General features: G+C 31.4%; 2 protein-coding genes across 3 annotated transcripts in view; one reads left to right on the top strand and one right to left on the bottom strand.

The window, feature by feature from the left end:
• The window catches only part of LOC143080852 (uncharacterized), a 20,343-nt gene extending 12,380 nt beyond the window's left edge, over nt 1–7,963 (bottom strand). The window contains exons 1-3 of the mRNA XM_076256921.1: nt 7,803–7,963; nt 1,420–1,516; nt 260–397 (exon numbers count right to left, since the gene is read on the bottom strand). Coding sequence (XP_076113036.1) covers nt 260–397; nt 1,420–1,512 — 231 coding nt within the window. The 5' untranslated portion in view covers nt 1,513–1,516; nt 7,803–7,963. The remainder of the gene's footprint in view (nt 1–259; nt 398–1,419; nt 1,517–7,802) is intronic.
• On the top strand, nt 7,963–26,914 carry LOC143080851 (vang-like protein 2). 2 transcript variants are annotated; one of them, XM_076256919.1, is made up of 4 exons: nt 7,963–8,288; nt 17,223–17,526; nt 18,366–19,274; nt 22,854–26,914. In XM_076256919.1, the coding sequence occupies exons 2-4, from the start codon at nt 17,250–17,252 to the stop codon at nt 23,279–23,281; spliced, it is 1,614 nt and encodes a 537-aa protein (XP_076113034.1). In that variant the 5' UTR covers nt 7,963–8,288; nt 17,223–17,249; the 3' UTR covers nt 23,282–26,914. The 2 variants fall into 2 exon arrangements, with proteins under 2 accessions (XP_076113034.1, XP_076113035.1); XM_076256920.1 differs by lacking the exon at nt 7,963–8,288 and adding an exon at nt 11,043–11,110.

The following is a 26,914-nucleotide window of genomic DNA, read 5'->3' as shown; positions in this document are numbered from 1 at the left end:
AGCAACTCTCATTCCAATGAAAAATGTAGAAAATATTGTATTTCATGTACTTGATTAAATGAAAATTTCCTATATGTTACAATTGCATCCTTGATTAAAGATTTTGTGGTATTTACCCTACTGTCAGTTGCATTTGTATTGTGGTTTTAAAATGTTTCCCCCAAAAAATTGTGTAATTACTTACATTCATGTTATCATTTGTTATTTAAATACCTCCAAATTAGACAATAATGGATTGCAAATGCCCTTTCCTACTTACTGTGAAGTATTTATAATCCTTTATAATTCTATTGCATTGTTCCTCTGATAGAAGTGGTATGTTTGTTACTACACCATCTGTCCAAAATTGATTAGTTTGTTCTTCTGTCCACATCAATTTACTCCAATCATCTTTATCCTGTAGAAAAATGTAGTCAGTTTAATTTTTTAAAATTTTCATAATTGTAATAAAATCATGTAATGAATAGTATGCAATCAAAATATAGAGAAATATGTTTACTTCTCTAACTTTGCATTCTTATTCTCATAGGCAGATTCACGGGGGGGGGTGCCCTTTCTTGTGAAAAATTTGGTTGATTATATAGGGAATCATTGAAGCATGACTGGAGCGGCCCCCTCCTTAGGTCAGTCAGCAGACCCCCCCTTAGGTAAAGTTCTGGATCCGCCACTGATTCTTGTAAGTTTTTTTCGATTTGAATCTTCATATAAACTGCATACACTATTTAGAGTAGTAGTATGTTAGACTGTACTAAATAGACTTCAAGTAACACTAAGTTTTGTTGTCAATTTAGCAGTAACTGACTGTTTTATCCTTTATTTGTAACATAACATGCACAAATGTCTGTTGTTCCATTATTTAGGATAGCTTAACAGATCCTACGGTAAATGTTAAACTCAGACTTACATTGTTGATTTTAATCCCTGCCTAACACTGGGTTTACTTTTGAAGACATGTTCTGATGGCTGTTCCAGTAAATACTACTGTGGATTCATTATTATTTGTAGGATACCAATTTTTGTGGATTTCGTGGGAACAGGTGAACCACCAAATTAAATTTATGTTCAACGAATACCAAAATTTCTATAAGCTTATATGCAGGTTTCGACAAAACCACAAAATTAAATATCAAAAACATGTAAATTTTCTCAATACACGTAAATTGGTACCCACTGAAATAAATGAATCCACAGTATGTCTGGGAAGGGAAGGCATTTATTTTTTTAAATTTTATGTGGGTGGTTGTATTTGAAATACCAAAATTCCAAGGGAGTGTTGTTCTAATATATTTTTATTTATGTTGGGTGGTAGGGGTTAACAAAAGTGCTGTACCTCGGATGGACATTTTAGCCCTAAACAGGATTCAGATAGAACTAGAAAGAATTTGATCATTAATTAAAATACTATTAGTTGACACCCACTGTAATAGGCTGGAACAGATCTCCAGATGGTTCATGTACTGTGCTCCAATCTGGTACTCCTGGTAGGAATTCTTTGGGCTCTGGTGGTGACATTTTCCTGTGAAAAAAAACCATGAATAATTTCAATTATAAATATAGCCCATTGCCTGTAAATCCTATCCTTTTATTTGTATAAATTATAAAAAATAATTATGTACCAAAGTATTGTTGAATTTATTTATTTTTTAGACTCTTATGTATTGTAGTCTTATGTCATATGCATGTATGTAGTGTAATAATAACTGAAATATAAAGTCTTACAACAAAATGTCCATTTTCTATCCATTTAGGGGTTTAATTTGTATGTAAGGTAAAGACAATAAATTGTTAGGATGTTTACTCTGATTTAATTTTGAGTTACTATCTCACTTACATTTACACGGCCGACACTCGGCTAACCGAGAGATTGGTCGGTTAATCTATATTGAGTATGCGGCTATATCGGCAGTAGGTCTGTTAATCGGGTTGGCTAAAGTCTGTTAATCAGGTGTTATCGAGAAAATCATTGAAAACTCAGAATGTTTCATTGTATAACCTTTTAAATATATGTTTATCATAAAAAATATTTATGTCTGACAAAACTATTCAATGTACTGAATCCAGTGGTGTAATTATTATTTTTCTAGCTTCTATGTACGATCTATAAAATGAAAAGGCAAATTACTCATCAGTAAATTTATACACATTTTACACACACAAAATGTACACAAAATGACACTTGGGTTGAATTTACTTGCATGCACTATTTTGAACATCGAAAAAAGACAGGCATTATGAGTCTTAACCAAATTGATATCATTTTGTGAAAAATCTACACGAAAATCTGTATTTTGGTGACATAAATCAATCTTTATTAAAAACCTGGTCTGTTAATGGGTCGGATGTATAAAACCCGGTCTGTTAATTAGTCTGTTAAGAGTTATGAATGACAATAAAAGTATAATTTTATTACTTTATGGTGTGTTCATTTGGTAGGCTCAAGACGAGCGGCTAAAATATACGGAAACAACACTTGAGCAATGGAACATAAAATATATACGGAAACAAAACATGAGCAATGGAATATAAAATATACGGAACAAAACACATGAACAATAACAATGTAGGCAATAGATATTGAAAATTGATAAAAATGGTTTCAAAAAGTGTTAAATTAAAGTAAAATTGATTTTATCCGAGAATGGTCGCATATATCATGTGGATTCTGTTTAATTGTCATGAATGACACCAATTTGTCATCTACATTGGTAACCAGTATATAAATCAGAGATTAACGTCGTAATGTAACTAAACATCAGTATATTGGGATGCCTAAATATAAAGAATAGAGAGAGAATAATGGGTAAGATAAATAAAATGTAGAGAAAAGTAGCATAACCATTTAAAGAATACAGAAATAAACAACACCCCCCAATCCGTACCCTCATGGTATACACGAGAATCTGGATGGAGATATAGAATACAAAATAAAAGATAATGACAGAAGAGAGTGATGCATTGCTAAAAAAGAGAAGAAAACAAATTGTTTAAGAATAAAGACATGAAACCCCCCTGGGTGTTGAAACAGTAACGGATTGCGATGTACTCATATTGGTGACAAATGCTTGACGTTTACATGTGGACACCTGCAGTTCTCCTCTGCACATATGTAGAAAAGGAACTAAACGGAATAAAATGAATTAAATTTTAATACAACCAAATGTAGCTGCATTCGCTCCTTTCCATTTACTTCTTTAGAATGATTTGTAAACAACAGATGATTAAGTAATACAAGAAAAAAAAACAATTGGATGATGCTGAGGAATTAGGATTAAGGTGGTACCGAACACTTTCACTAAAATCAATGTGGTTCGTTTAATTTGGATGAAATTTTGACAAAGTATTTAATTTGAACCTTTAACAGAAATATAAAAATTTCAAAAAATTTGAACCAACCGTTTTGTCAGAAAAATTAACTGGTTATATAGCAGTTTGACAAACACCAATTTTGATCTTCGAGAAGCTTATTATTCCATTTACAACACAACGTAATTTAAAAAAACGTATCACTGACTTTACAGAGTTATCTCCCTGTAGTGTTGGGTACTACCTAAACGTCCAGTGACAAATGTCATGTGCATATGAAAACGACAACACGTTATATATGTACCCTGTGTTGTATTAGAAAGACACGTTCAATCGGATTTGAGAACATGCTACTTTGAGCAGACACAAAAATTAAGGCTGATTGAAATCGTTAATAATAAATTCATGCATATTCCAGCGACCAACCCAGATCACGCTATATTGAAGTGACACACTCTTGAGTAAAATGCAAAGAAAGTCAAAATAAAAATGCTTTTACTGGAAGGATAGTGTTGCATCCTATTATTATTTTTTGTCGAGCCTTCGACTTTAGTCGAAAAAGCGAGACTAAGCGATCCTACATTCCGTCGTCGTCGGTGTCGTCGTCGTCGGCGGCGTCCACAAATATTCACTCTGTGGTTAAAGTTTTTGAAATTTTAATAACTTTCTTGAACTATACTGGATTTCTAACAACCTTGGACAGAAGCTTGTTTATGATCATATTAAGATAGTATCCAGAAGTAAATTTTGTAAAAATAAAATTCCATTTTTTCCGTATTTTACTTATAAATCATGGACTTAGTTTGTTCTGCGGGGAAACATTACATTCACTCTGTGGTTAAAGTTTTTAAAGTTTTAATAACTTTCTTAAACTATCCTTAGTTTGTACCAAACATCGACAGAAGTTTGTTTATGATCATAAAATAGTATCGAGAAGTAAATTTTGTAATTAAGTAAATCCATTTTTTTCCGTATTTTACTTATAAATCATGGACTTAGTTTTTCTGCCGGGAAACATTACATTCACTCAGTGGTTAAAGTTTTTAAAAATTTAATAACTTTCTTAAACAATCCTGGGTTTGTACCAAACTTGGACAGAAGCTTATTTATGATCATAAGATAGTATCCAGAAGTAAATATTGTAAAAAGATAACTCCATTTATTCTGTATTTTACTTTTAAATGGACTTAGATTTTCTTCCAGTTAACATTACATACAGTCTGCACTTAAAGTTTTCAAAACATTTATTAGATTCATTCACTATCCTAAATTTTTACTAAACTTGGACAGAAGCGTCTTACAATCATAAGATAGTATCAAGAGGAATATTTTTATTGATTTTTTTCCTCATTTTTGTTGAGCCTGCGATTTACAGCAAAAGTAGGCGAGACACTGGGTTCCGCGGAACCCTTACAATATTTTTTTTTACTCAAGAACATCTCATTTTTAACATTTTCAATGGGAAAATATAAAGGTAGCACAACTATTTTCGTGGCTAAATAACTCTTAACTGACACAATTTCAATTGTCCAACCCATTAACAGACTTTATTCACATAATTTTCACTAAAACGTGGTATTACTCACGTTATATTACAATTATGAAATATTTACTAATGTCAATTTATATTTAAGAACCAAAGTAGTATTTTGTGTCTTTTAAATGATATCTAAAATTGTTTGTTTCGCCTTTTATTAAAAAATTGCTATGCGTGTAATCATAAATACTACATACTTGCGCGACGCCTTTTACTTTGACTGAAAACTGCGCAGACTATGAAATGTTTTTAAAGGTGGAAAATGTTCTTTGATAGATATCATTTTGTCAGACACTTTTCTTTTTTTGATTTAATTCTTATAATATGCCAAAAAATCTGTATATTTGATCGAGTTTAACATTAAATTGTGCGTTTTACTCTTAACAGACGTATAGCCAACCCGATTAACAGACCCACTGCCGATATAGCCGCATACTCAATATAGATTAACCGACCAATCTCTCGGTTAGCCGAGTGTCGGACGTGATTTATCCCTAATCACGTTTTTGAATGTCCCTCTGGTATCTTTCACCCCTCTATATTCATATTCAATTAAAAACATTCAAAAAATCCTTCAAGTGGGTGAACGACAGTTTTGAAAACAACAAAATGTAAAATCATTCAAAATTCAATCAAAGTATTGTAAAGAAAAATCCTTAGGACAATACTTTTTTTTCTGTTTTGACTGGGATGAGAACTTAGAACACAATTATTATCAACAAGGTGATGACACCAGTATTGCTCGCGGTACTTTATTTGTAATACACCTTATTGTTATTTAGTACACCAGTATTGCTTGCAGTACTTTATTTGTAATACACCTTATTGCTATTTAGTACACCAGTATTGCTTGCGGTACTTTATTTGTAATACACCTTTATATTGCTATTTAGTCCAATCTTAAACCCAGTCACTTCAGTCTTCAACAACTTTATATTTGGGTCAAGTGTTTCAAAAACAAATTAAAGGTCACCAGTAATGAGCTATTAAAGGAAATAATAGTTCAGAAAGCAAACATTTTGAAACTTTAATAGCCTTGAAAAGTTTTATGCATAACTCCTTGTTTCAATGTCATTATCCTTTTTTTGAATACAGATATACAAAGGAAGAAGTTCATGAAGGGTTGTTACTTATTGCATGTGTTGTATTGTAATGTCAGTTAAAATAGTGATAATGTTATGTCCTTGTTTGTACACTATGTATCTGTATTTTCCACCTCTGTATATGGTTTAAGTATGTCACAGATTCCTTCCAGCTATTGTGTGATGGGCTGTTGTGCGCACTATTTAATCGTGCTTGATGTCAGAGTACTGCTGTTTGAAACTCCTCAGTTTAAAAAAGTGACACACACTAATGTGTCCTCTATGTACAAATGTGGAGTTTTTGAACTATTCAGTCTTCCTATTTGGAACTATGAATGCTCGTTTGTTGTAACAGACTTGTTGGTCTATAATATTCTTAGTAATAAATTTATTAAAGGTTGTTGCTCTGATGTATGACATAAAAATATATCGTTTTGGTATGAAATTTAATCATGTCGTCCAGAGGGAACGATGGTGATTGTCTTCCCCTCAACCCACATGCACTTGTTTCTGTCAATGGGGGGTTTACAAACCACAATTCTGGATTTTTCAAAAGCGTTCGACACAGTACCTCATGATAGACTCTTGCACAAAATAGACCAATATGGAATTAGAGGAAATATCCACAAATGGCTAACTTCATTCCTAACCGAAAGAAAAATGCGAGTACAACTTGATGGAGAAAACTCAAGAAATGCTTCAGTTGAATCCGGAGTCCCCCAAGGAACGGTACTAGGACCCATCCTCTTCCTGTGTCATATAAATGATCTCCCAGATGCAGTAAACTCATCAGTACGACTATTTGCAGACGACTGTTTGCTCTACCGGGAAATCAAAAACCAAAATGACCATAACAAACTACAAGAGGATCTCAAATCACTAGAAAAATGGGCCGACGACTGGGGTATGCGCTTCAACGCCAAAAAATGTTATATGCTTAGCCTGAAAAGTAAAAGTCAGCGTTTTTACAACCTCAACAACCACACGCTTGAACAAGTGTCATCAAACCCATACCTAGGACTCCAAATACAAGAAGATCTTAAATGGAAAGAACAAATAACAAATACGTGTAACAAAGCCAGTTCTACCCTAGGCTTCCTTAGAAGGAACCTACAACACTGTCCTATGGAATGCCGTAAAACAGCATATATAGCTCTCATACGATCAATAATGGAGTATGGATCAATTATTTGGGACCCATATACCCAAAAAGACATTGACAAACTAGAATCCATACAAAAGAGAGGTGCTAGATTCATTACCAAAGACTACAAATCAAGAGAGGAAGGATGTATGACAAAAATGCTAAAAGAACTTCAACTCCCGTCATTACAATCAAGACGCCAACAACAACGACTGATCTTCTTTTTCAAAGTGGTTGAGGGGAAGATACCAGCGCTTCCTCCCGACGATTTAATCCAATTTCATAGACCAAAGAGACAAATCAAAGCAACAACATATAATAACTTTGTAACAAAAAACATTATAGACCACCAAGTCCGCAACAACAAACGTGCGGTCATAGTTCCAACCAGTAAGACAGAACAATACAAGAACTCTATTTTTGTGCGCACTGCAATAAACTGGAACCATCTGGAAGACTCAGAAGTGTGCGCCACTACTACCGAGGAGTTTAAATCAGCACTCCTCAGTAAGCGCGACTAATTGTGCGCAGACCAACCCTTCACATAATAGCCGAAAGGAATCTGTGACGTACCCATCCTAATTACACAAGTGGGAAATACAGATACAGAATCCCCCCCTCCCCCCCCCCCCCCCCCCCCCCCCCCTATATTCAGGTTGACATTTTATGACTATGACTATGTGACAACGCTTAAATAGACCGATTTTTATTTCCTCTCATTAAATTCTTTTAATACCTTAAACTTTGATGTCTGGATATTCTGTTCGGCCTTCTCTAAACAGCTCAAAACTTAAGTTGTAGCCCTTGGTGTACACTTTGCAGACAGCTTTAAAGATGCACCGGAAGTCCCATTTAACCGGATATGAAGCTCTTCTGTTGACGTCCCACACATATTTAAATCATTATTTCACATTTTCAGTTCATTCTTTAATTTTATTCATCCTTTTGCTGTACTATATTTTTCTCGGTTAGTTTTTTTACTGGTGGCGACTTTTTATTTTTGAGTTATTTTCTAATGAATACGTTTTATTTTGTTCCAAGTTTTGGCGGGTGGGTTAGACAATAGCAAATTCAAAAGCAAAATGGTCTCCTGAAATTTGAATAGTTCATTAGAAAACAAAGCGAAATTTTGAATTGAAATATCCAATGCTTTGACATTAAGGCCAATGGGATTGTGGATTAAGGTTTCCATTAATTGTCACAGATTTATGTAGAAGTTTTGGTAAGTAAAGTTTGAAGCTCCTCAGCTTACAAGCAATCTCAAGTGATTCACCACCGGCGGTACTCCGGTAGTCGAACAACATTTCAATTGTACATAATTCTTAATATAATTCGCGGTCGTTTTAGTCTATATTCCTGTATATCCTACACAAAGAAATATCTATGTATTAAAACTCCCTCGTATTTGGTAGTTTATAGCATCGTCCTGCTTGCAACTAGTATTGCTGAGTAATAGATATATAGTACATGTATATACCACATAATTTCTCAGAATCATTTATGAAGCAGTTGTGAGGGTAGTAATGCCCTTTGACGTCAAGTGTCAAGACATTTTTGGCACCTGTTTATCGTCATATTGGTTTAAATTTTACAGTGATTCGTCAATATCAGTCAATGTTTTTATCGTCATACACCAAAAATTACTGTTAACGTCATTTGGCAAGATTTTTTTTACTGTTATTCGTCATAAAGGTACCCCTTTTACGACCCTCAGTTATTGGTGTACATGCATGTACAGTATTTTCTAAAAACATGTACCCCTACTCTCTGACCACCACAACATTTACATCTGCTTCAATTAAGTTTTATAATAAAGCTGGTAAAAATAAGTATTCCCATATTACAATATTTATTTTGTGATGTTTTGCAAATTCAACAATATGTCGAAATAATATTGCCATGTAAAAATATATCAGAAATAATTTACAAGGCCAATTAAAAGTGTATGAGGGGTTTCAGTAAATAAGTTACATGACCAACCTTAGTTTAACCCCATACGGTACGGTATAGTCCCTCTGATATATATCTTTTGCCCATCTTATAGATTTTTTTTTTTTTTCATTTATGAAAAATTAAAAATTCAAATGATAAAATTTTGACTTCTGTCACCTGAAGTGCCATCAGTAGTACCCAATATGACTTTAATGCAACAATATTATCTCTAAATGTATCAAACTTGGATCAAATTAAATAATCATGAGGTATTTAACTGCAAATCAAGGGTGTCAGAAACTTTTTTAAACAAAATTTCAAGGATGGAGTTGAATTCTAGGGTAGTAATCCCACTCTCTGTTGTGGTCAGCTCTGAGCTTCTAAATTAATACAATTTAGAGATCATTTTGACCCCTGATAGAGTTCTTAAAGGTTAAGTACATAAGTTGTACTTATCTGTTTCTTGGATTTCGTCAATATTATTAATACACACTTGGTGCCAGATGAATGACTCCAAGTTTAATTTGATAATCAGAACACAATTTTATCTGCATATAGATGTATCATAAATGAAATGTGCAGTCATCTATAGTAACTTTATGACTGTTGTCTTTGTTATTTACTTTATACATACATACCAGTAACAGCAGTGACCATACATGTCAAAGTTAATGTTATATTTATAAGTATAATACGTTGAAAAGTATCAACTATAAAAAAGAAGATGTGGTATAATTGCTAGTTGACATATTAAGCTGCTTAGGATTTGAAACATAATATTAAGACTAACCTCATTGTTTTTTGTCTATATTAAATTTTGGCTCAAATTAATTGGGAAATTGAAGATATAAATGCAAAATTTGGAGGTTTAGATTCATCAAGGAAAAACGATACTGTGTAGCCCTGTTCAAGTGTATCGATAAATCATGTTTTTGTGAGAACAGTGTGTACTTCTTTTTAATATGTACAAAATATAATTCATACATTCAGTGCTCAATTTAAGGAGTGAGGTACATGAACATGTATAACCGATTTGGCTCCTTAAATTTTTTTTATATTTAATGCATACAGTCATTGACAAAAAAAAGTTGAAAAGTGTCTAAAAGTTTTAATAATTAATTTGTTTTTTCGATCTTATAATAGTATTGTTCTATAATGTATAACTTTGTAAATGAGATTTGAGATCTACTAATTTGTCTATGTTTTAAAGAATAGTGTAAACTTTTCCCAGAGTTGTCAACAAATTAAAATTTAGCAACACACCATAAGAAATGAACAGTCTTGACAGTGCTTGATAAGTTGTTCAAATTAAAGAAAAAACATGTATATACAGGGCTAAATAAAAAGAAATCACAGTACATAATAGGCAAAGTCCTTTCTCTTCATAAACAAATCTGAATTTGGAAATTGTACAGGTATAAAACATGTACATTTGTACATAAAATTCAACATGTGTGTCAATTGAAATTTTAATGTTTGTGTTTTATGATGTACAAATTTTAGACTGGCAATTGCTTGCTTTGGTAATTTCATATTTTTAGAAATCTGCAAATATCAAAGGAACAAAAATGTCATATTTGTACTTGAATCTCTAAATGAGCACTTTTCTAATTGTATCATATGTGACATATATGTTTAAATATATATATATACAGGCATTTTCTTAAGTCATAATTTTATTGATTTATTACAGAAATTTAAAATTTTCATATTCACTGTACTTTAGATTTATAATAAATCACAATAATGACATTTTGTTGTAAAATGATCTTTTTATGTTGGTGGGAAGCATATTAAATAAACCAATCCAAACAGCTTTGAACTCATTGACCTTCTGTTGGTGGTTTAATTACCTAATCTGATAGCCCTTGTAATTGTTTTATCTCAATTAACTACAATAAATGAGTGAAATTCATACCTGTTCCTTTGTTGTTATTAGATTTGACACATACCTTTGGGTCTTTTGATTTCTTAATTGAAGAAAAACATCTGTTGATACTCAAATCATGATTATATTACCAAATTTAGATTATTTAAATTGCTGTATAGAGAGTGCAAGGATCTTACAAAAATGAGGATATAAACTTTTTCAGTCAGACTACATCTTTAAAGGTAATAGTTTGAACTTGATCAGCTTCTCTTTATGACAAACCTAGAAAAGACCAATAGAAATGTCAATGTCTTCATGACCGATAACACCAATATATATATTTACTTTAAAATCACAAATGTGGGATTTTCGAGAACACATCAGCCAGAAAAGATCTAGAGTACATTTACATCTATATGTTAATTTCTCAGCCTACACTTTTGCAGGAACATTTATAAATAAGTAATTTCCTGGAGGCAAACAATTGGTATGGACATATAAAATCTATTATTTAAATTTATTGTTTTAAGATTTAAGATTGGTTAATTGTTTAAATGAGAAAATGAGAAAACAACAAAACTCCCTGTAGAGACATTAGGATGTAAACTTACTGAAAAACTTATAAATATTTTTGATGAAAAGTAAACTTTGACATATAGTTTGGAATTTCTTTTGAAGTTCTGAAATTATGAAAAAGTAAAAATAAACTTTTAAGCATGATCTCGACTTCCCTTGGTAACATCATTAGTGCTTGTACTGATATTTGTTTCCAATAAAAACAACAATACTTATGTTAATTATAAGAACTTAAGAAGGGATGGTGAGATAGATATACAGTACACATTTATGATTGTTGACATCAGATAATACAGCCTTCAGTTTTTTGCAAATTAAGCATAAGGATAATCATTCGATCTTTATTAAACTACCAGGTTATATAAAAGTTGGGTAAAAGTTTGTAATACTACCTACTTTAAATTAAATCTCCCATATTATAAAGTAAGTCTTTAACACAATATTCAACATTTGTTCAAACATTATTGAATTTAATTTGGAATAATGTGTTTTATTTACATTAAAGGTGTTTTTAATTCCGTAAGGTTGATCACATTAACAGGAAATATATTGTGCTGCCAAAAATGTATTTAAAATGTATATGTTTGACAGTTATAGATATTTTGTTTAAAAAGAAGATTTGAGATGTCTGAATAAAGTGGTCATTCATTTATATGATTGGGGTGGTAATTACATGTTCCCTATTTCTAAATAACAAATAACAATGGATAATTATATGTATTTCCTATTTGCAATCATCTGAATAAATTCACAAATTGAAAAGCTGAGGGGAAGGGAAAAATTCAGAGAAAGTTTTTCCTGTGAGAATTTAACATTTTACATTTAATGAAATATAAATCTTTCAATGGAAAACTGTCAGTAAGTGAATTTTTGTCATACATTTGAAGGCGGATTAGATAGAAGAACCTGTAATGTGGATTGTGGAGAAACATAATCTATCTACCCAACCCTACAGTGTACAAGGCCTGGGAAGGCAACACCAAACACAGATTTTTTTTAAGGGTGTTAACGGTTTTAAGTTAATTCATTGCGCTTTTCCCACACATGCATGCATATGTCTTCACTGTCTTGTAGTCAGTGATTTTGCTAACGCTTGTCACATTCCTAATTTACGAAACGATTTTCGCATTGACGTAAGTATTTCATATCAATTTCATAACTTAAATTTTGAAAGTGTAAAAATATTTTCGCCTTAAAATACTATAAATCTACCTGTATTTATGTTTTTGACAAGTTTATGACCCCCAGGTAATTAACATTCACAATAGACCAGTTTCACATAAGCTACTAATCAACGCTGATCTCGAAATCTTCTGCGTGTTTGAGTTTAAATCTCGCGATAATTAACGATATCATACGTGACAGGGGGCTACTGATATTTAGCAACACAATAATAAATCAACCGCTTATAATTACTGCGTTATGTACATTGCTGTATGTCAGTTTGATTTTTCGTGAAAAGAGAAAAATATTTTGATAAAGAGAAAACAGCCTAAACATCAGAAATTCATTTAATTTCAGTTCTGTTCCAGTTTTTCTTAAATATTTTTTACATCTTCTTCACATGCATGTAAAGGGTTTTTACGGTCTACATATAGGTTTAGTATCATAGACTCGAACTTTTAATTTTCTTTTAAAAAAATACAGGTTACTGTTATGGTGACTTTTGCATGAAATTTTATGGGTACAAGGACATGATACCGGCACTACTAAATAATCGAAATTTCCAATAATGGTAGTACAATGTAGGGGAGTATAATATATAATGTTCAACGAAAATTGATAGAATTTTTCCTTACATACTCTTGTCAAAGATGTAGTACATAATTATTGTGATATGCTAACAATATGAAAAACACAATGATAGATCACCGAGTGTTTTCAAGCTATACGCTGTGAAAATATGAAGCATTTTGTATGGATTAAACAGAGGCATTTTTAAGGTAAAACAAATGATAGAATTCCAAAGTAAAATGTGAGAAAATAGCTCTTATAAAATGCGTTCAGAAAAAAACAGAAAAAATGGAGTCACCATGCGTTTTATCCTGTTTAGCGTACATGGCATATAACATTAATAGAACACTTTCCTATTGATTGTAATAGACACGTAGTAGACAGGGCCCTGGTACCGTGTTGAAGACCGTACATTGACCTACAGTTGTTAAACTTTTGATACATTGTGACATGGACTGATCGACAGTTGAATCATTGGCACTCATACCACATCTGCTTATTTGTATGTACATTTGTTTCAAATATTTCTGTGTCAATGATGTTTTAGACGGCCGTGATATAAATGAAGTGAGATATAAGGCAGTTTTAAAATACGTATTAGAAATACAGGTTCATCTTCAATTTTCAAAGATCGGACTATAATACAATGCATTCAATATCATTTTAATTTCTAAGCTATGTTCATGATCGATTTCGTCTAAGCAGAGGTTCAGTGCCAGCGGGGCGAGTAATTTTCTACATATTGTCAACTTTATCATTTTTCGTGCCATTAAAAGTAATTGAATATCCTGTATTTACAACAAGCGATGTATGCCTTAAATTAAGATCAAATGCTGAATGACCCCCTCCTAAATTATTAAAATATTCCCAGTGGCATTAACCACACTGGCCATGATATCTCAGTGTTAATAAGGTACCAGGGTTAACATTTTAAACATCTGTACTAGGGGATGACCATTTGATTTTCAGGAGGGGGGGTAGAAAAATAATATTCTTAGACTAATTTCCTAATAAATAATTATGACCTAGGCAGGATGGAAAAGAATGATCTGCAACACAAACTACAGGAAATAATTGTGTACAAAAGTTAAATGAATTATCAAACGGTCGCCCTTTTTCAGTAACTGTATATACAGAAAAGGGTACGTTTTATCAATTTTCACCTGGTGAGATTATACAAGGTGAAACGAGGATTCCACATGGCCAAGGTGTTAATTGCCTTCTTAATTTATGACCTTATACTATGTATATGAAGTGAGCCCCGCTTATTTATCTAATTTATTCTTCCCGTTAGGTGAACGATCTCAGCGTGAATTCGTTACATTTAAAGGTACAATTAATATAAAGCCAGGCGGCATATCAGATCGTATATAATACTGCAATCAACAACACAGCAGTAGTCCGTTTTAAAATCTTTTATTGTGTCAATTGTTAATAATTAAAGTTGTCTGGTCAATATAAATTTTATATTTTAATTCAAATGATGCTCATGTTGTTAGAAATGACCCAAATGTAAACGCAAACACTCAATCAGATGCTTGTTTTTCCAAGTCTTAATGGTCACTGCTTACAACCGTTAGCCCCCAGTTGATAAACTCTCGAGAATTATCGCGTGATTTCATAGTTTTGCTAATTAGATTAGACATGCGCAGTTAAATGTGAAACTGGTGTATTCTGGTGTTACAAGTTGTGATTACAACTAATCCGCTTATCTCCATTGGAAGGGTACTATAATCTGTTAATTATTAATAAACCTCATAATTATTGACCATCATAATTATTTTCCCCTGAAAAATTCAGGCTGTCAGCATTTCAACAACCAGGAGTACAGTTTCATCATTTGATCAAAATTGTTTCTGATGAATCCTCACTCGTTTTAAATTTATTATACACACATTATACACATATGTCACTTCACGTTTTCGTTTCATTTTAAAACCGAAAATAGTAAATGTGGCCTATTCCTGATTTGTTTACAACCTCCTTAGTCATTATAATCATTCCAAAAGGGTTTTTTTACAATTCCAACTTATTAGAAATGATTTCCAAATATCGATTCAGACGTTTTGTAAAGATAATTAAAAGAGAAAATTGTTGCAAGTTAATTTCTTCACTGATTCCTTGTTTAAAAAAATTGTCCAACTTTTTTTGACCAGGAATGTCCCCTGGAACTAACTGAAGAAAAATTGTGAACTTAATTGGCAGATCCCATGTCAGAATCTTTCATACTTAGGGCCAATACAGTCAATTCATACAATAACTGCCAATCATGCCTAAGTCTTTAAAATCTGACAAAGTCAAAGATGAAGCTAGTAATTTATATCCTTGATCCCTTGCTGTTACACAAAATGGTTGATTTTCATAGTGGGCAAAAGTGACTAAACCCCTTTAAATCCTAGCTTAAACCCTGTTGTAATTATATTTATATATCTCTATAACTATGCAATTGTGTAGTTTTATTATAGATGTAGTCATTCATACATTTAGTTACATTTCCCCTGTAAACTTTTGTTTATTCTAATTGTTACATAATTAACAAATAAATAATGTTAACTACATGTATATCTGTATATATATCATTGTGTAATTGATATGAACTTAGATCCTATTAGATGTTATATTGAATGGAAACATTAACTTTTATCTACAAATGGAGATTACTAGATAGATTAACATTATAAAGAGGTTTATCTAAGTAACTGTAGTCTTTGATCAGCAAGTGTAGCCATACTGATCCATTTTGATGGTATTTCGTCACCCTATCTACCTTTATTACACCTTAAAGTTCCAATCAATATAAAGATATTTAATTTATTTGTCAATTTGTCTACTGGATAAACATTTTACATTTCATTGACAGAAATCTGAATCAGTTTGGAGGATATTCAATTTAAACAGGTTTATACAATGCAAAAATTGATAAAATTTTCAATTGAGGTGAAAAATCAATATTGTGTCCTGAAAATGTTGATTTAGTCTTAAGTAGGTATATCTGTTTATCAATATTATAATGTCATTTTACAAAGAATTCTTCAGTTATTTAACAGGTGAAAATTTTGCCACTAAAATAATTGAACACATAGCACTTCAATTCAATGTTTTTAAAGGAATAAATTAAATTATAATGTCTTATTTGTTTTAAAACTTCTCAAGAATTGATGGTCTTGATGAACGCTGAATTAAGAAAAAGAGACAACATGTGCAGAGTTATAGATGTACCAACCTGTCCAATGTAAAATGGGGGCTAAGCAAAACTGAAATATTTTCATAGATTTTGTATAGTTATCAAAATAACTAAACATGTTGACACGATGCATATGAAATTAAGTGAACCAGTTTAAATCTTTACATTGTATTTAATTATTCATAAACATATGCCTTTGGATTTAGATATCAATAAAATAGTTATTTATTTTTTTCATAATTTTTGCAGTATGAAAACTCTAAACATTAACATTAAAAGGCTCTAATACATTAATTATATTTAAAAGGCAGATGGAATGTCTTTAATATGTTCAGCTTTAGATGCTCGGTATGGGGCTAATTAAAACATCATTTTTATAGGCATCTGTCTGTATTAAACCGCAGAAGATGAAAAAAGAACAGTTTTGAAATTATATACCAAGTAACAGGTAACAATATACAAAGGAAACTTGAACTGTCTGTCTAATGGTCATAGGCTAGGGAAAATAATAAAATTAAATAGAATAGCTTCAGGGTATTATGTCCTGTCCAGAATATTAACACCTCAAACTTTGATGTGTGGGTGAAGTCATTTAATATAGAAACCTTTGATTATCATACAGTTAATACAAAGTGATTAACTCTCTTCATTTTGTTTGTTATATTGACATGAATTTGGATAGAAAAGTTCTATTAACAAATGTTTATACTGAAAGGCTTAGCACATTAAGAAAGTACAAAATCTTCTTTACAGATTAGGACATGTAGGAAAAGGTAGATTTGTTACAAATTAGGAAAAGATAGATTCATACCTCATAAGTGATAGATCTTTTAATATTACTTTGCTCTTTATCATTACAGAACTGAAATAAGAGATCCAGTCAAACAATGGATGATCGTGCAGAATCTGTGAGATCTGGTCGTAGTGATAGGTCAGAAAGGTCACATCGTAGTCATGGCAGCAGACATCATCGTCATCATGGTGGTGGTGGAAACAGAGCCAGTAGTCGAGCCTCTGACAGAAGTGGTTATAGGGACCAGAGAGAAAATCGGTCTGTTACTATAAATACCCCAGCATCAGAGAATGATGACCCAATGGAGAGGGTAGAGGTCCAGATTCTTCCTCAGGACGACAACTGGGGGGACAACACAACTGCTATTACAGGTAACCAGTTAAGCAGATATAGATGTGTGGTGGATGTTCTAGCTACATGAGTGTACTTGTTGTTCATACGTTAAAAGAAAGATGTCTGATGAATTTATAAGACATACATGTACATCTATCTGTAAATCATGTGGATTACCGTTTGATATAAAAAAAGAAGATGCGGTATGATTGCCAATGAGACAACTCTGGACAAGAGACTAAAATGACACAGAAGTTAACAACTATAGGTTACTGTACGGCCTTCAACAATGAGCAAAGCCCATACTGCATAGTCAGCTATAAAAGGCCCTGTAAAACAATTCAAACGAAAAAACTAATTGCCTAATTTATGTACAAAAAATGAACGAAAAACAAATATGTAACACATAAACAAAAGCAACCACTGAATCACTGATGGCTGTTTTTTTTATCACTTTATGGTCTTCAACAATGAGTTAACAAATTTAATAATACATCACACGTTCATTACATCTGTAGTATGGACTAAAGCTAGTTCCTTGAAAACAGTGTTCCTTAGTATATCAGTATACTAAATATACCAAACAGCATAACAAACAAACAAGTACTTAGCTGTAAACATACATGTAGATTTATAGAGAAATTACAAAGACATATATTGACTACACATTTGAATTCTAAGAATATTTGTCTATGGTTTCGTGTTGATGAATTAATATATTATGCTTATAGATCAGAAGTGACATTCATTTAATACCAACTAAACATTTTCAGATTTAGCTTAACAAACGTACCTTTTCAAATGTTTGTTACAACATTTGTACAATGTACATATAAATGTAATCAGAAATTAATATTATGACTTGGACTCTTTTTAGGTAACACCAGTGAGACTGGATTTTCTATGGATGAATTCCGTTCTAAATTTGGAAAAGAAAGTTTTGACGATAACATTGGTATTGGTTGTGCTCGTTACATTGGAACTGCTCTAGCAGGAATCTTGAGTGTCATAGGATTTCTCTCCCCTGTTGCTATGGTTGTGCTACCTAAACTTTTAAGTAACTGGCAGGCAGGAGAGTGTGCCCCTGAATGTGAAGGACTTTTAATCAGCTTTGCATTTAAACTGTTGATATTATGTATTGCTACAATAGCTCTATTCTTCAGGCAGCCCAAAGCAACAATGCCAAGGGTATTCTTGTTTAGAGCAGTTGTTCTATTTTTAGTTTTTATCTTGACTTTTGCTTTCTGGCTGTTTTATGGAGTCAGAATTTTAAAAGAAAAGAAAACTGCATATTATGACATTGTAAAGTTTGCCGTATCATTAGTCGATGCTCTTCTCTTCATTCATTACATAGCAGTCATTTTACTGGAAATCCGACAAATTCAACCTATGTATGTTGTTAAAGTCCTACGATCCCCTGATGCTGAATCTAAATGTTATAATATTGGTGCACTAAGTATTCAGCGAGCAGCAGCATGGATATTGGAGCAATATCACAGAGATTTTCCAGTTTACAATCCATATTTGGAAAACATCACCAAGAGACCAGCTAAGATGACCAGTCTTAAGTTTTATAATGTTGATGGTAACAATCAACCTCAGAATCAGCAAGATCGTCCTCGTGCAATATTTGCCTCTCAGTCTTCTAGAAGAAGAGATGCCAGTCATAACGACAGATTTTATGACGAGTTGGAGTACGAGAGACGAGTAAGAAAGAGGAAAGCAAGGTTAATGGTTGCTGCAGAGGAAGCCTTCACTCATATCAAACGTATGCAGGATGAACAAGGTAATTCATAAGTTTCTAGGTACATCTTATGCAAATGTAGGTAAAAAAAGCCAAAAGATTCCAACTTTTTTAAGGAGTAATCATTATGATTGAAATTCAATAGAAAGAATGAAGGGTATTTTTTTTAATTAATTAAAACAAATGTATCATCTTCTAACTCTATATTTTATAATTAAAAATTCTTAATGCTCATTAAAACATGTTTAATGCGAAATAGGTGCATATGTATATATAAAATGCAATAATTTGCTGTCATTAGTAACATTGTACATGATCTTAAGTCAGTAAATATTATCCTGATTATTGCACCAAGAGTGTTTTGAAACATTGTATAATAAACATGTTTTACAGAGATTCTTCCAGGTGTAAGAAGTTTATCTGTTCATAGTTTACATACAACAGTTATATGTAAACACTTTCTTTTGAATTATGACCTGAAAAATTATACAATATTGAAATATCATTAGGTAAAGAATATTGCAATTTAGAAGCTGTTATTTTATGCTTTTTAATGTTTAAAGGTGTATGTAAACACTAAATTTCATTTTTACGATTCACAATAAAATATACTGACTATGACTAATGTTACAGAAAGGCAATACATTTATAGGACCTCGGTGTGCATGGTGTAGAGAATTAGAAGCATAAGATGATATTGATTTATAAAATTCAATTTTAGAAACATGGTTCCTTCTTTATATTGTGATGCAAAAATGAATAATAGGTTAATGAACAGAACAATTCATAATATTTCATTCTATGTATTAAAATCATCTTAAAACATCATTTATTGTCTTAAGAAAAACCTAATTTGTTGTCAAAAGATCTTGTGGCTTCCCATAGCATAAGCATGTGAACCCATATTATTTTGTTTGGCTGTTGTTTATAAAACATAGACTTAGATATACCAACTAGCAGATGACTTTCAAGTACGTTTAGGACTTAAGCTCAAAGACTTAAGCTCAAAATTTTTGTCCATACTCTCTTTTAATTCACAAAATTACACTTGTTCAATGTATAAGTTCTTAATGTTAGCCCTTCATTGCTACCTAATAATTGTACTGTTTGGGTCATGACAATTTGGGATAACAGCCTTGTTACAGGTGGAAGTACTTCAGACTCTGTTGCTCTGTTGATACTTAAAGTTATTTGGTTAATAAAATTGTCAAACTCTTCATTGTAATGTATAGGCAAACTAAAATATCATTTGAGTATTAAGTTGGTACCTAACACTACAGGGAGATAACTCTATAAATTCAGCTAAACGTTTTAATTACGTTGTGTTGTAAAGGGAATATTAAGCTTCACAATGATCAAAATTGGTGTTTGTCAGATTGCTATATAACCAGTGTAATTTTTTGTCGAGCCTGCAACTTTTGTTGCAGAAAGCTCGACATAGGGATAGTGATGCGGCGGCTACGGCGGCGGCGTTAGCTAACTTCTTAAAAGCTTTATATTTTAGAATGTAGAAGACCTGGATGCTTCATACTTTGTATATAGATGCCTTATGTTACGAACTTTCCGTCAGTCACATGTCCAATGTCCTTGACCTCATTTTCATGGTTCAGTGATTACTTGAAAAAAATGTTAAGAATTTTTGTAATGTTAAATTCTCTCTTATTATTAGTAATTGGATAACTATATCTGGTATGTGCGTACCTTGCAAGGTCCTCATGCCCATCAGACAGTTTTCACTTGACCTCGACCTCATTTCATGGATCAGTGAACAAGGTTAAGTTTTGGTGGTCAAGTCCATATCTCAGATACTATAAGCAATAGGTCTAGTATATTTGGTGTATGGATGGACTGTAAGGTGTACATGTCCAACTGGCAGGTGTCATATGACCTTGACCTCATTTCCATGGTTCAGTGGTTATAGTTAAGTTTTTGTGTTTTGGTCTGTTTTTCTTAAACTATATGCAATAGGTCTACTATATTTGGTGTATGGAATGATTGTAAGGTGTACATGTCTAGCTGACAGGTGTCATCTAACCTTGACCTCATTTTCATGGTTCAGTGGTCAAAGTTAAGTTTTTGAGTTTTGGTCTATTTTTCTAATACTTTATGCATTAGATCAACTATATTTGGTGTATGGAAATATTTTATTATCTATATGTCTGTTACGCAGGTTTTATTTGACCTTGACCTCATTTTCACGGTCCATTGCTAAGTGTTAAGTGTTTGTGTTTTGGTCTGTTTTTCTTAATTTATAAGCAATAAGTCAACTTTATTTGTTGTATTGAAGAATTGTTAGCTGTACATGTCTGCCTGGCATGGTTCATCTGACCTTGACCTCATTTTCATGGTTCATTGATCAAGGTTTTGTTTTCTTGGTTAATCTTGAGTTAATGTGACAGTTGTAATAAAGCTTTATATTTAGGTCTATCAACATAATATCAATGATTAGTAAAGAAGGCGAGACATTTCAGTGTGTGCACTCTTGTCTGACAAAACGGGTGGTTCAAATTTTTTTGATTTTTTAAAATTTTTGTTAAAGTGTCAAAGTAAATACTTTGACAAAATTTTATGAAAATAAAACGAGCCAAATTAATTTTAGTGAAAGTGTTGGGTACCACCTTAAATTATGTGGCTTCTTTAGAAATCTGCAAAACTTGTCATCTGCATTTTTTGAAGTCAGCTGATAAATATAGAAAGTAGAAAACATGCTTCGGTTTAAATAGACATAAAGAAGAATATGATGTATAAAACCACAGGATCCCCATACTATTTGATGTTAACTTTACCAAGTTAATTGATTATGAAGAAGAAGGTTTAATAGAAACATTTTGTAGGAGATTAGTTGTAGGATCAGGTTACCAGTCTATTACAAAGTTTATAAATTATAACCAGACTGTTGGTTCATTGATGAGGAGCTTTATAATGTACTGTAGTCCACAGTAATTCTATTTCTTAGATGTATTTCAGTTCTGGCTGTTCTGCTTTATTAAAGATAGAGTATTTACTGGGATCACCACACCCTTCAGGTTTTAAGAGGATGGAATCAAAATTGAATTTTCTAATCATTCTATTTATAGCTTATTATGATGTTCATCAGAAACAACTGAAAATAATTCATATCACCCAGTCCATTACAATGTCTTAAATTGTCTGGAGGTTAAAATAAGATATTTATAATTGTTTATACAAAAAAGAAGATGTACATGTGGTATGATTGCCAATAAGACAACTCTGCACAATAGACCAAATAACACAGAAATTAACAACTAGATGTCACAATAACAGTATAACCTTCAACAACGAGCAAAGTCCATACCCCATAGTCAGCTATTATTAACCCACTTAGTCATGTTAGTTAAAAAAAATATTCATTGAGTAGTCATATTCTTATTAAATATTTATTCTCTAAACTATTGGTCATATTCAAAGACCAATTTTGCCTTCTTTGAGTGGTTTCTAAATCCAGGTTTGACTGTATTTCACAGTTATATTACACCAGATAAATAAAAGTAGACTGGGTAACTTTTAATGAGACAGCAATACAAGTTAAGATATATTTTTGTTTTCTTTTGTCACCAAGTGTTTTAAAAAGTTAACTTGTATTTTATACTTATTTTGTAGGTCCTGCTATTCCAATGGATCCTCATGAAGCTGCACAAGCAGTCTTTCCTTCAATGGCTAGAGCTCTACAGAAATTTCTACGTATCACACGACAACAACCAAAATATTCAATGGACAATGTTTTAAATCATCTTGCATTATGTATTAACTACGATATGAGCCCGAAAGCTTTTGTAGAGAGATACATGCCTAATGGTGCCATCATAATGAGTGAAAAAGACTGCAGACCTGTTACAAAGTGGGTGCTAGTTTGTGATCAGTTACTCTCTAGAGAGATCGAACATAATCTCACATTTCAGTTACGGCAAAATGATGTTTCTTTACTTTGTGTTGTTAAACGTCTGCCTCATTTTAATTTAACTGAAGATGTGATTGATCCAAAGACCAACAAGTTTGTTCTGAGATTGAATTCTGAAACATCTGTATGAGAATAGGGATTTGTTCAAGCTTAAAAATGATGTGGGAAAATATGTAGCAGTTTCATTTTTAGCATCGTATGAACTGCTGATGGAATGCCATTACAGATTTGATTCAAGAGAAGAAAGAACGAAATAATTTGTTGTATATTTCATTTACTATTATATAAGTCTCAGAAGGTGCCATTAATACAACTTGCTGTATAATGAATATCTTAATGATGATATGCTTTTAAATTATAATGTACGTGTTTACAGCTATTGTGCCAAGTCCAAAAATACATTTGAACTCGGGAAGGTTGATATTGTCCCAGTTAGAGACACATTTGGTTGACTAAGGTACGGTCCTGGGGTACAAATATGCATTTCTACCAAAAACACATACATAGGACGCAATTAAGTATTTACACATTTATAAGATGTAAAACAGCTTTTGTGAATCAAAATATTTGACCTTTGTATACAATACAACATATGCATGTAGGTATAAATAAACTCATCATAGATACCAGGACTCAATTTTGTATATAAATTACAACAGTTGATATTCATGTTAGTCAATGCATGGTTAGTGCATATTTTCACTCTCATATGTTGAAATAGGCTGTAAGATATTAAAATGTTGAATACTGAAATCAAAATGCGAGTTTTGAAAATTATCCAATAAAATTTAGCTTTATTTATTGTTTGCATTTTTTTAATATTCTATACGTCTTTTAAAGTCTGTAAGCATGTAAAAAAGTTCATACTTTTTTACAAAGGCAAAAAAAATTAATTTACAATGCCTCAATACCTACCCTAATTTCTCATGCTTACCCTAACACGTTTATGGACATTTCTGGTTTAGCGCTTTTAAAGTAAAGACATTTTAAGTTATTATATTAAATAATTATACATATATTTAGATCTGTTAATGTGCAGACCATTTCCTTGTATAGTCTTATGTAAAATTAATAAAAAAAGATATTCTACCGAAGTTCCCTATTTTTAAATGCATCAAGGTAGGAAACCAGAATGTATAGTTTTTGTGGCCTATGTAGAATAACCAAGAATGATCCTACAAAAAATAAACTCTTTTCTTTTCTTCCAACGCTGTTCAATGCAAGTGATAAAAAAGACAGTAAAAAATTTAGAAGTTCAAACAATTTGTGTTTGTAACAGTCAAATTCACCTTTTTTTTATGTGACAGTTTTTTGAAATTTTTGAAATGTATATCTATGAAGAATAGATAGTTTTACACAGTGAAATCCGGTTGTGATCAGCTGATCATGGTTAGTGCTTTACATTGCCTTAAATATATGGAAACATTTACATTTGTATTTTCATATCAATTTTATGATACATTTTTTATTCACCAAAGAAAGATCTGTATTAAGTTGACATAAATGTTGTTCTTATTGACTGTAACTGTGAAAAAAAAGACTAAAGCTTTAGTGTTATTCAGTTAACATGGTTAAACTGAATTAACCCTTTTTTTTTATATTAATAAGTAGGGAGTAATGCAATATGATATCAATTGTCATGAATATGATTGGCTTCCAGTAGATTCAATCTGATTGTGATATTTGTGGCCTAGTTTAACATAAAAATCAAACACATTTGAAATTTCATATATGTTCATTACAAAATTTTAAACTTAACACTTGGATAAAATATTTCAGTTTGGGTTTAAACAATATTCATGATAATTTTACATTAATAATAGAAACAAAAGATCACAGTATATTATTCCAAATGAGAGAACTTCTAAAATTTCTAAATGTTTCATTTCGCACGTGTTCTCTCTTTTTAAAGCAGTTTTTATCAAAGTGATCTATGTTGTACATTTCAACATAAAGTTACTGGGAAAAAAACACCACAAGTCTTTTTTTCCAAAATCATTATCAATTTGGCTTTAATATAGAGAAACCTGAAGCTCTATTTTTAATTTTGTTTAACATGTTTACCACACTAAAGGGAATAAATCAAACTATTTAAAAACTAATTAAGTTTTCAGCAATGCAAAAATGATGTGAAATGATATCAATTATGGTAAATGAATTTGTAACTGCAGTCTTATAATTTGATGATGGTTTGAAATACAGTCGAACATTAATAAGCAAATGTTGTGTACTTGATATAGTGTGAATTTACATACACATGTACATATTGGTCATTTTGATATCTATACATTATTGTTTTTACATATCTTTAGATTTAGTTGATAGTCATGATCTCTAGTTACTATGTTTGTGTTTTATTTTGTAAATAAACTGCTTCTCTAGAACAGTAAGTACAAGTTCTGTCTATGTGTATATAAAGAGTTGTGTCCCTTTTTACAATAAACATTTTATTATATTTTGTATACCATCACTGTTCTTACTAGGTTATTCATTCATATGATATCCCTGATTTTCTAAGTATTTGAATTTTGGCAGTAGGAAAATGTTTAGAAAAAATGTTGTGTTTAAAAAGAAAAGAAAGCTAGATAGGCACCAGCATTATATGCAACCCCACATCAAAGTTGGGAAGTTGAACTATTAGGATAACAAGCAGGATAAGTTCTTTAAAGTTTAAGTAAGAAGGTTAGACACAAAATATATCTACAGTGTTGCTTATTTTAGGGGGGTACTAAAGTTCACAGTACAAAAAAATGCTAATGGTACAAAATATTATATTTTAAAAAAGGTTGTTTTATCGTTTAACATATCAGTTTTATTCATTTCCTTGGTCACTGCCTTGTGTAAAACTTGTTTCATTGTTTAGCACACAATGCTGAATTAGTATTGTCCAGATAATTGGTATTCTGTAATTTTCATGATCTGGGGTACAATTTAGAAGGTCATTTGAAGGTTACTTACTTCTGAATTACAATCAATGTTGTTGTTGTATCATTTTGTAAATTTTTGTACATTTATCATAGAACATTTTGTAAAATATTTAATTTTCATTTATGTATTCTTAAAGAACAATTCATATTCATTGTATAGCATGCTGAGAACAAACTCTTAGGATAGAATTAAATTTTAGTATTTTTTTTTTACAGAAATTGAAAAGAAAGCATTTTCTTGTAAAAACCATGTTTTTGTTTAAAAGTAGGAATGGTAATTAGCCAATAAATAATTAATGTTTTATCTATCTGAAAATGAGATTACTTTGCATGAACAAATTCATCAATCTTATATAAAAAAAAATATACAACTTTTATTTACTCAATAACTGACTTATAAATATTAAAGTCTCCTTCATTTTATCGTAGTGTCATAAACAAAACAAAATAATGATTTTACAAATTGATATAATCATGATTAATTTAAGAAAAAGACTTTAAAAATAGAACACAGCTTATCTTGTATAAATAGATCACATGCTATTTAACGATAGAGTAGCACTTGTCCATGAACAAAAATCTCCTTTTCAAACAATTGTTTCAAGTTTTGTTTTTATCATAATAAGTGTATAGTAAATGTATTTACACATAGTATTATTTGCTGATCTGTACTTTTACTATACACACTTTTATATCCATATAAAATTACAAGATCTGAATGTAAATTTTGAAATATTTTGCTGTAATTTTTTTTACAATTTAGTCTTGTTTTTTTCATGTAATCTTGTAAGACTTTTCATCAGATATTGTATTAATAAAAAATATCTGATATCTAA

Source organism: Mytilus galloprovincialis, chromosome 6 (genome assembly GCF_965363235.1).
Source record: "Mytilus galloprovincialis chromosome 6, xbMytGall1.hap1.1, whole genome shotgun sequence".
Taxonomy (NCBI): Eukaryota; Metazoa; Mollusca; class Bivalvia; order Mytilida; family Mytilidae; genus Mytilus; species Mytilus galloprovincialis.
Note: the sequence above shows the minus strand (reverse complement) of the source record. Positions and strands in the feature narration are given on the sequence as shown.

Coding starts and splice junctions, on each gene's coding strand:
- LOC143080851 (XM_076256919.1), top strand. CDS start 17,250: ATGGATGATCGTGCAGAATCTGTGAGATCTGGTCGTAGTGATAGGTCA. Junction 17,527..18,365: donor CAACACAACTGCTATTACAG/GTAACCAGTTAA, acceptor GACTCTTTTTAG/GTAACACCAGTGAGACTGGA. Junction 19,275..22,853: donor ACGTATGCAGGATGAACAAG/GTAATTCATAAG, acceptor CTTATTTTGTAG/GTCCTGCTATTCCAATGGAT.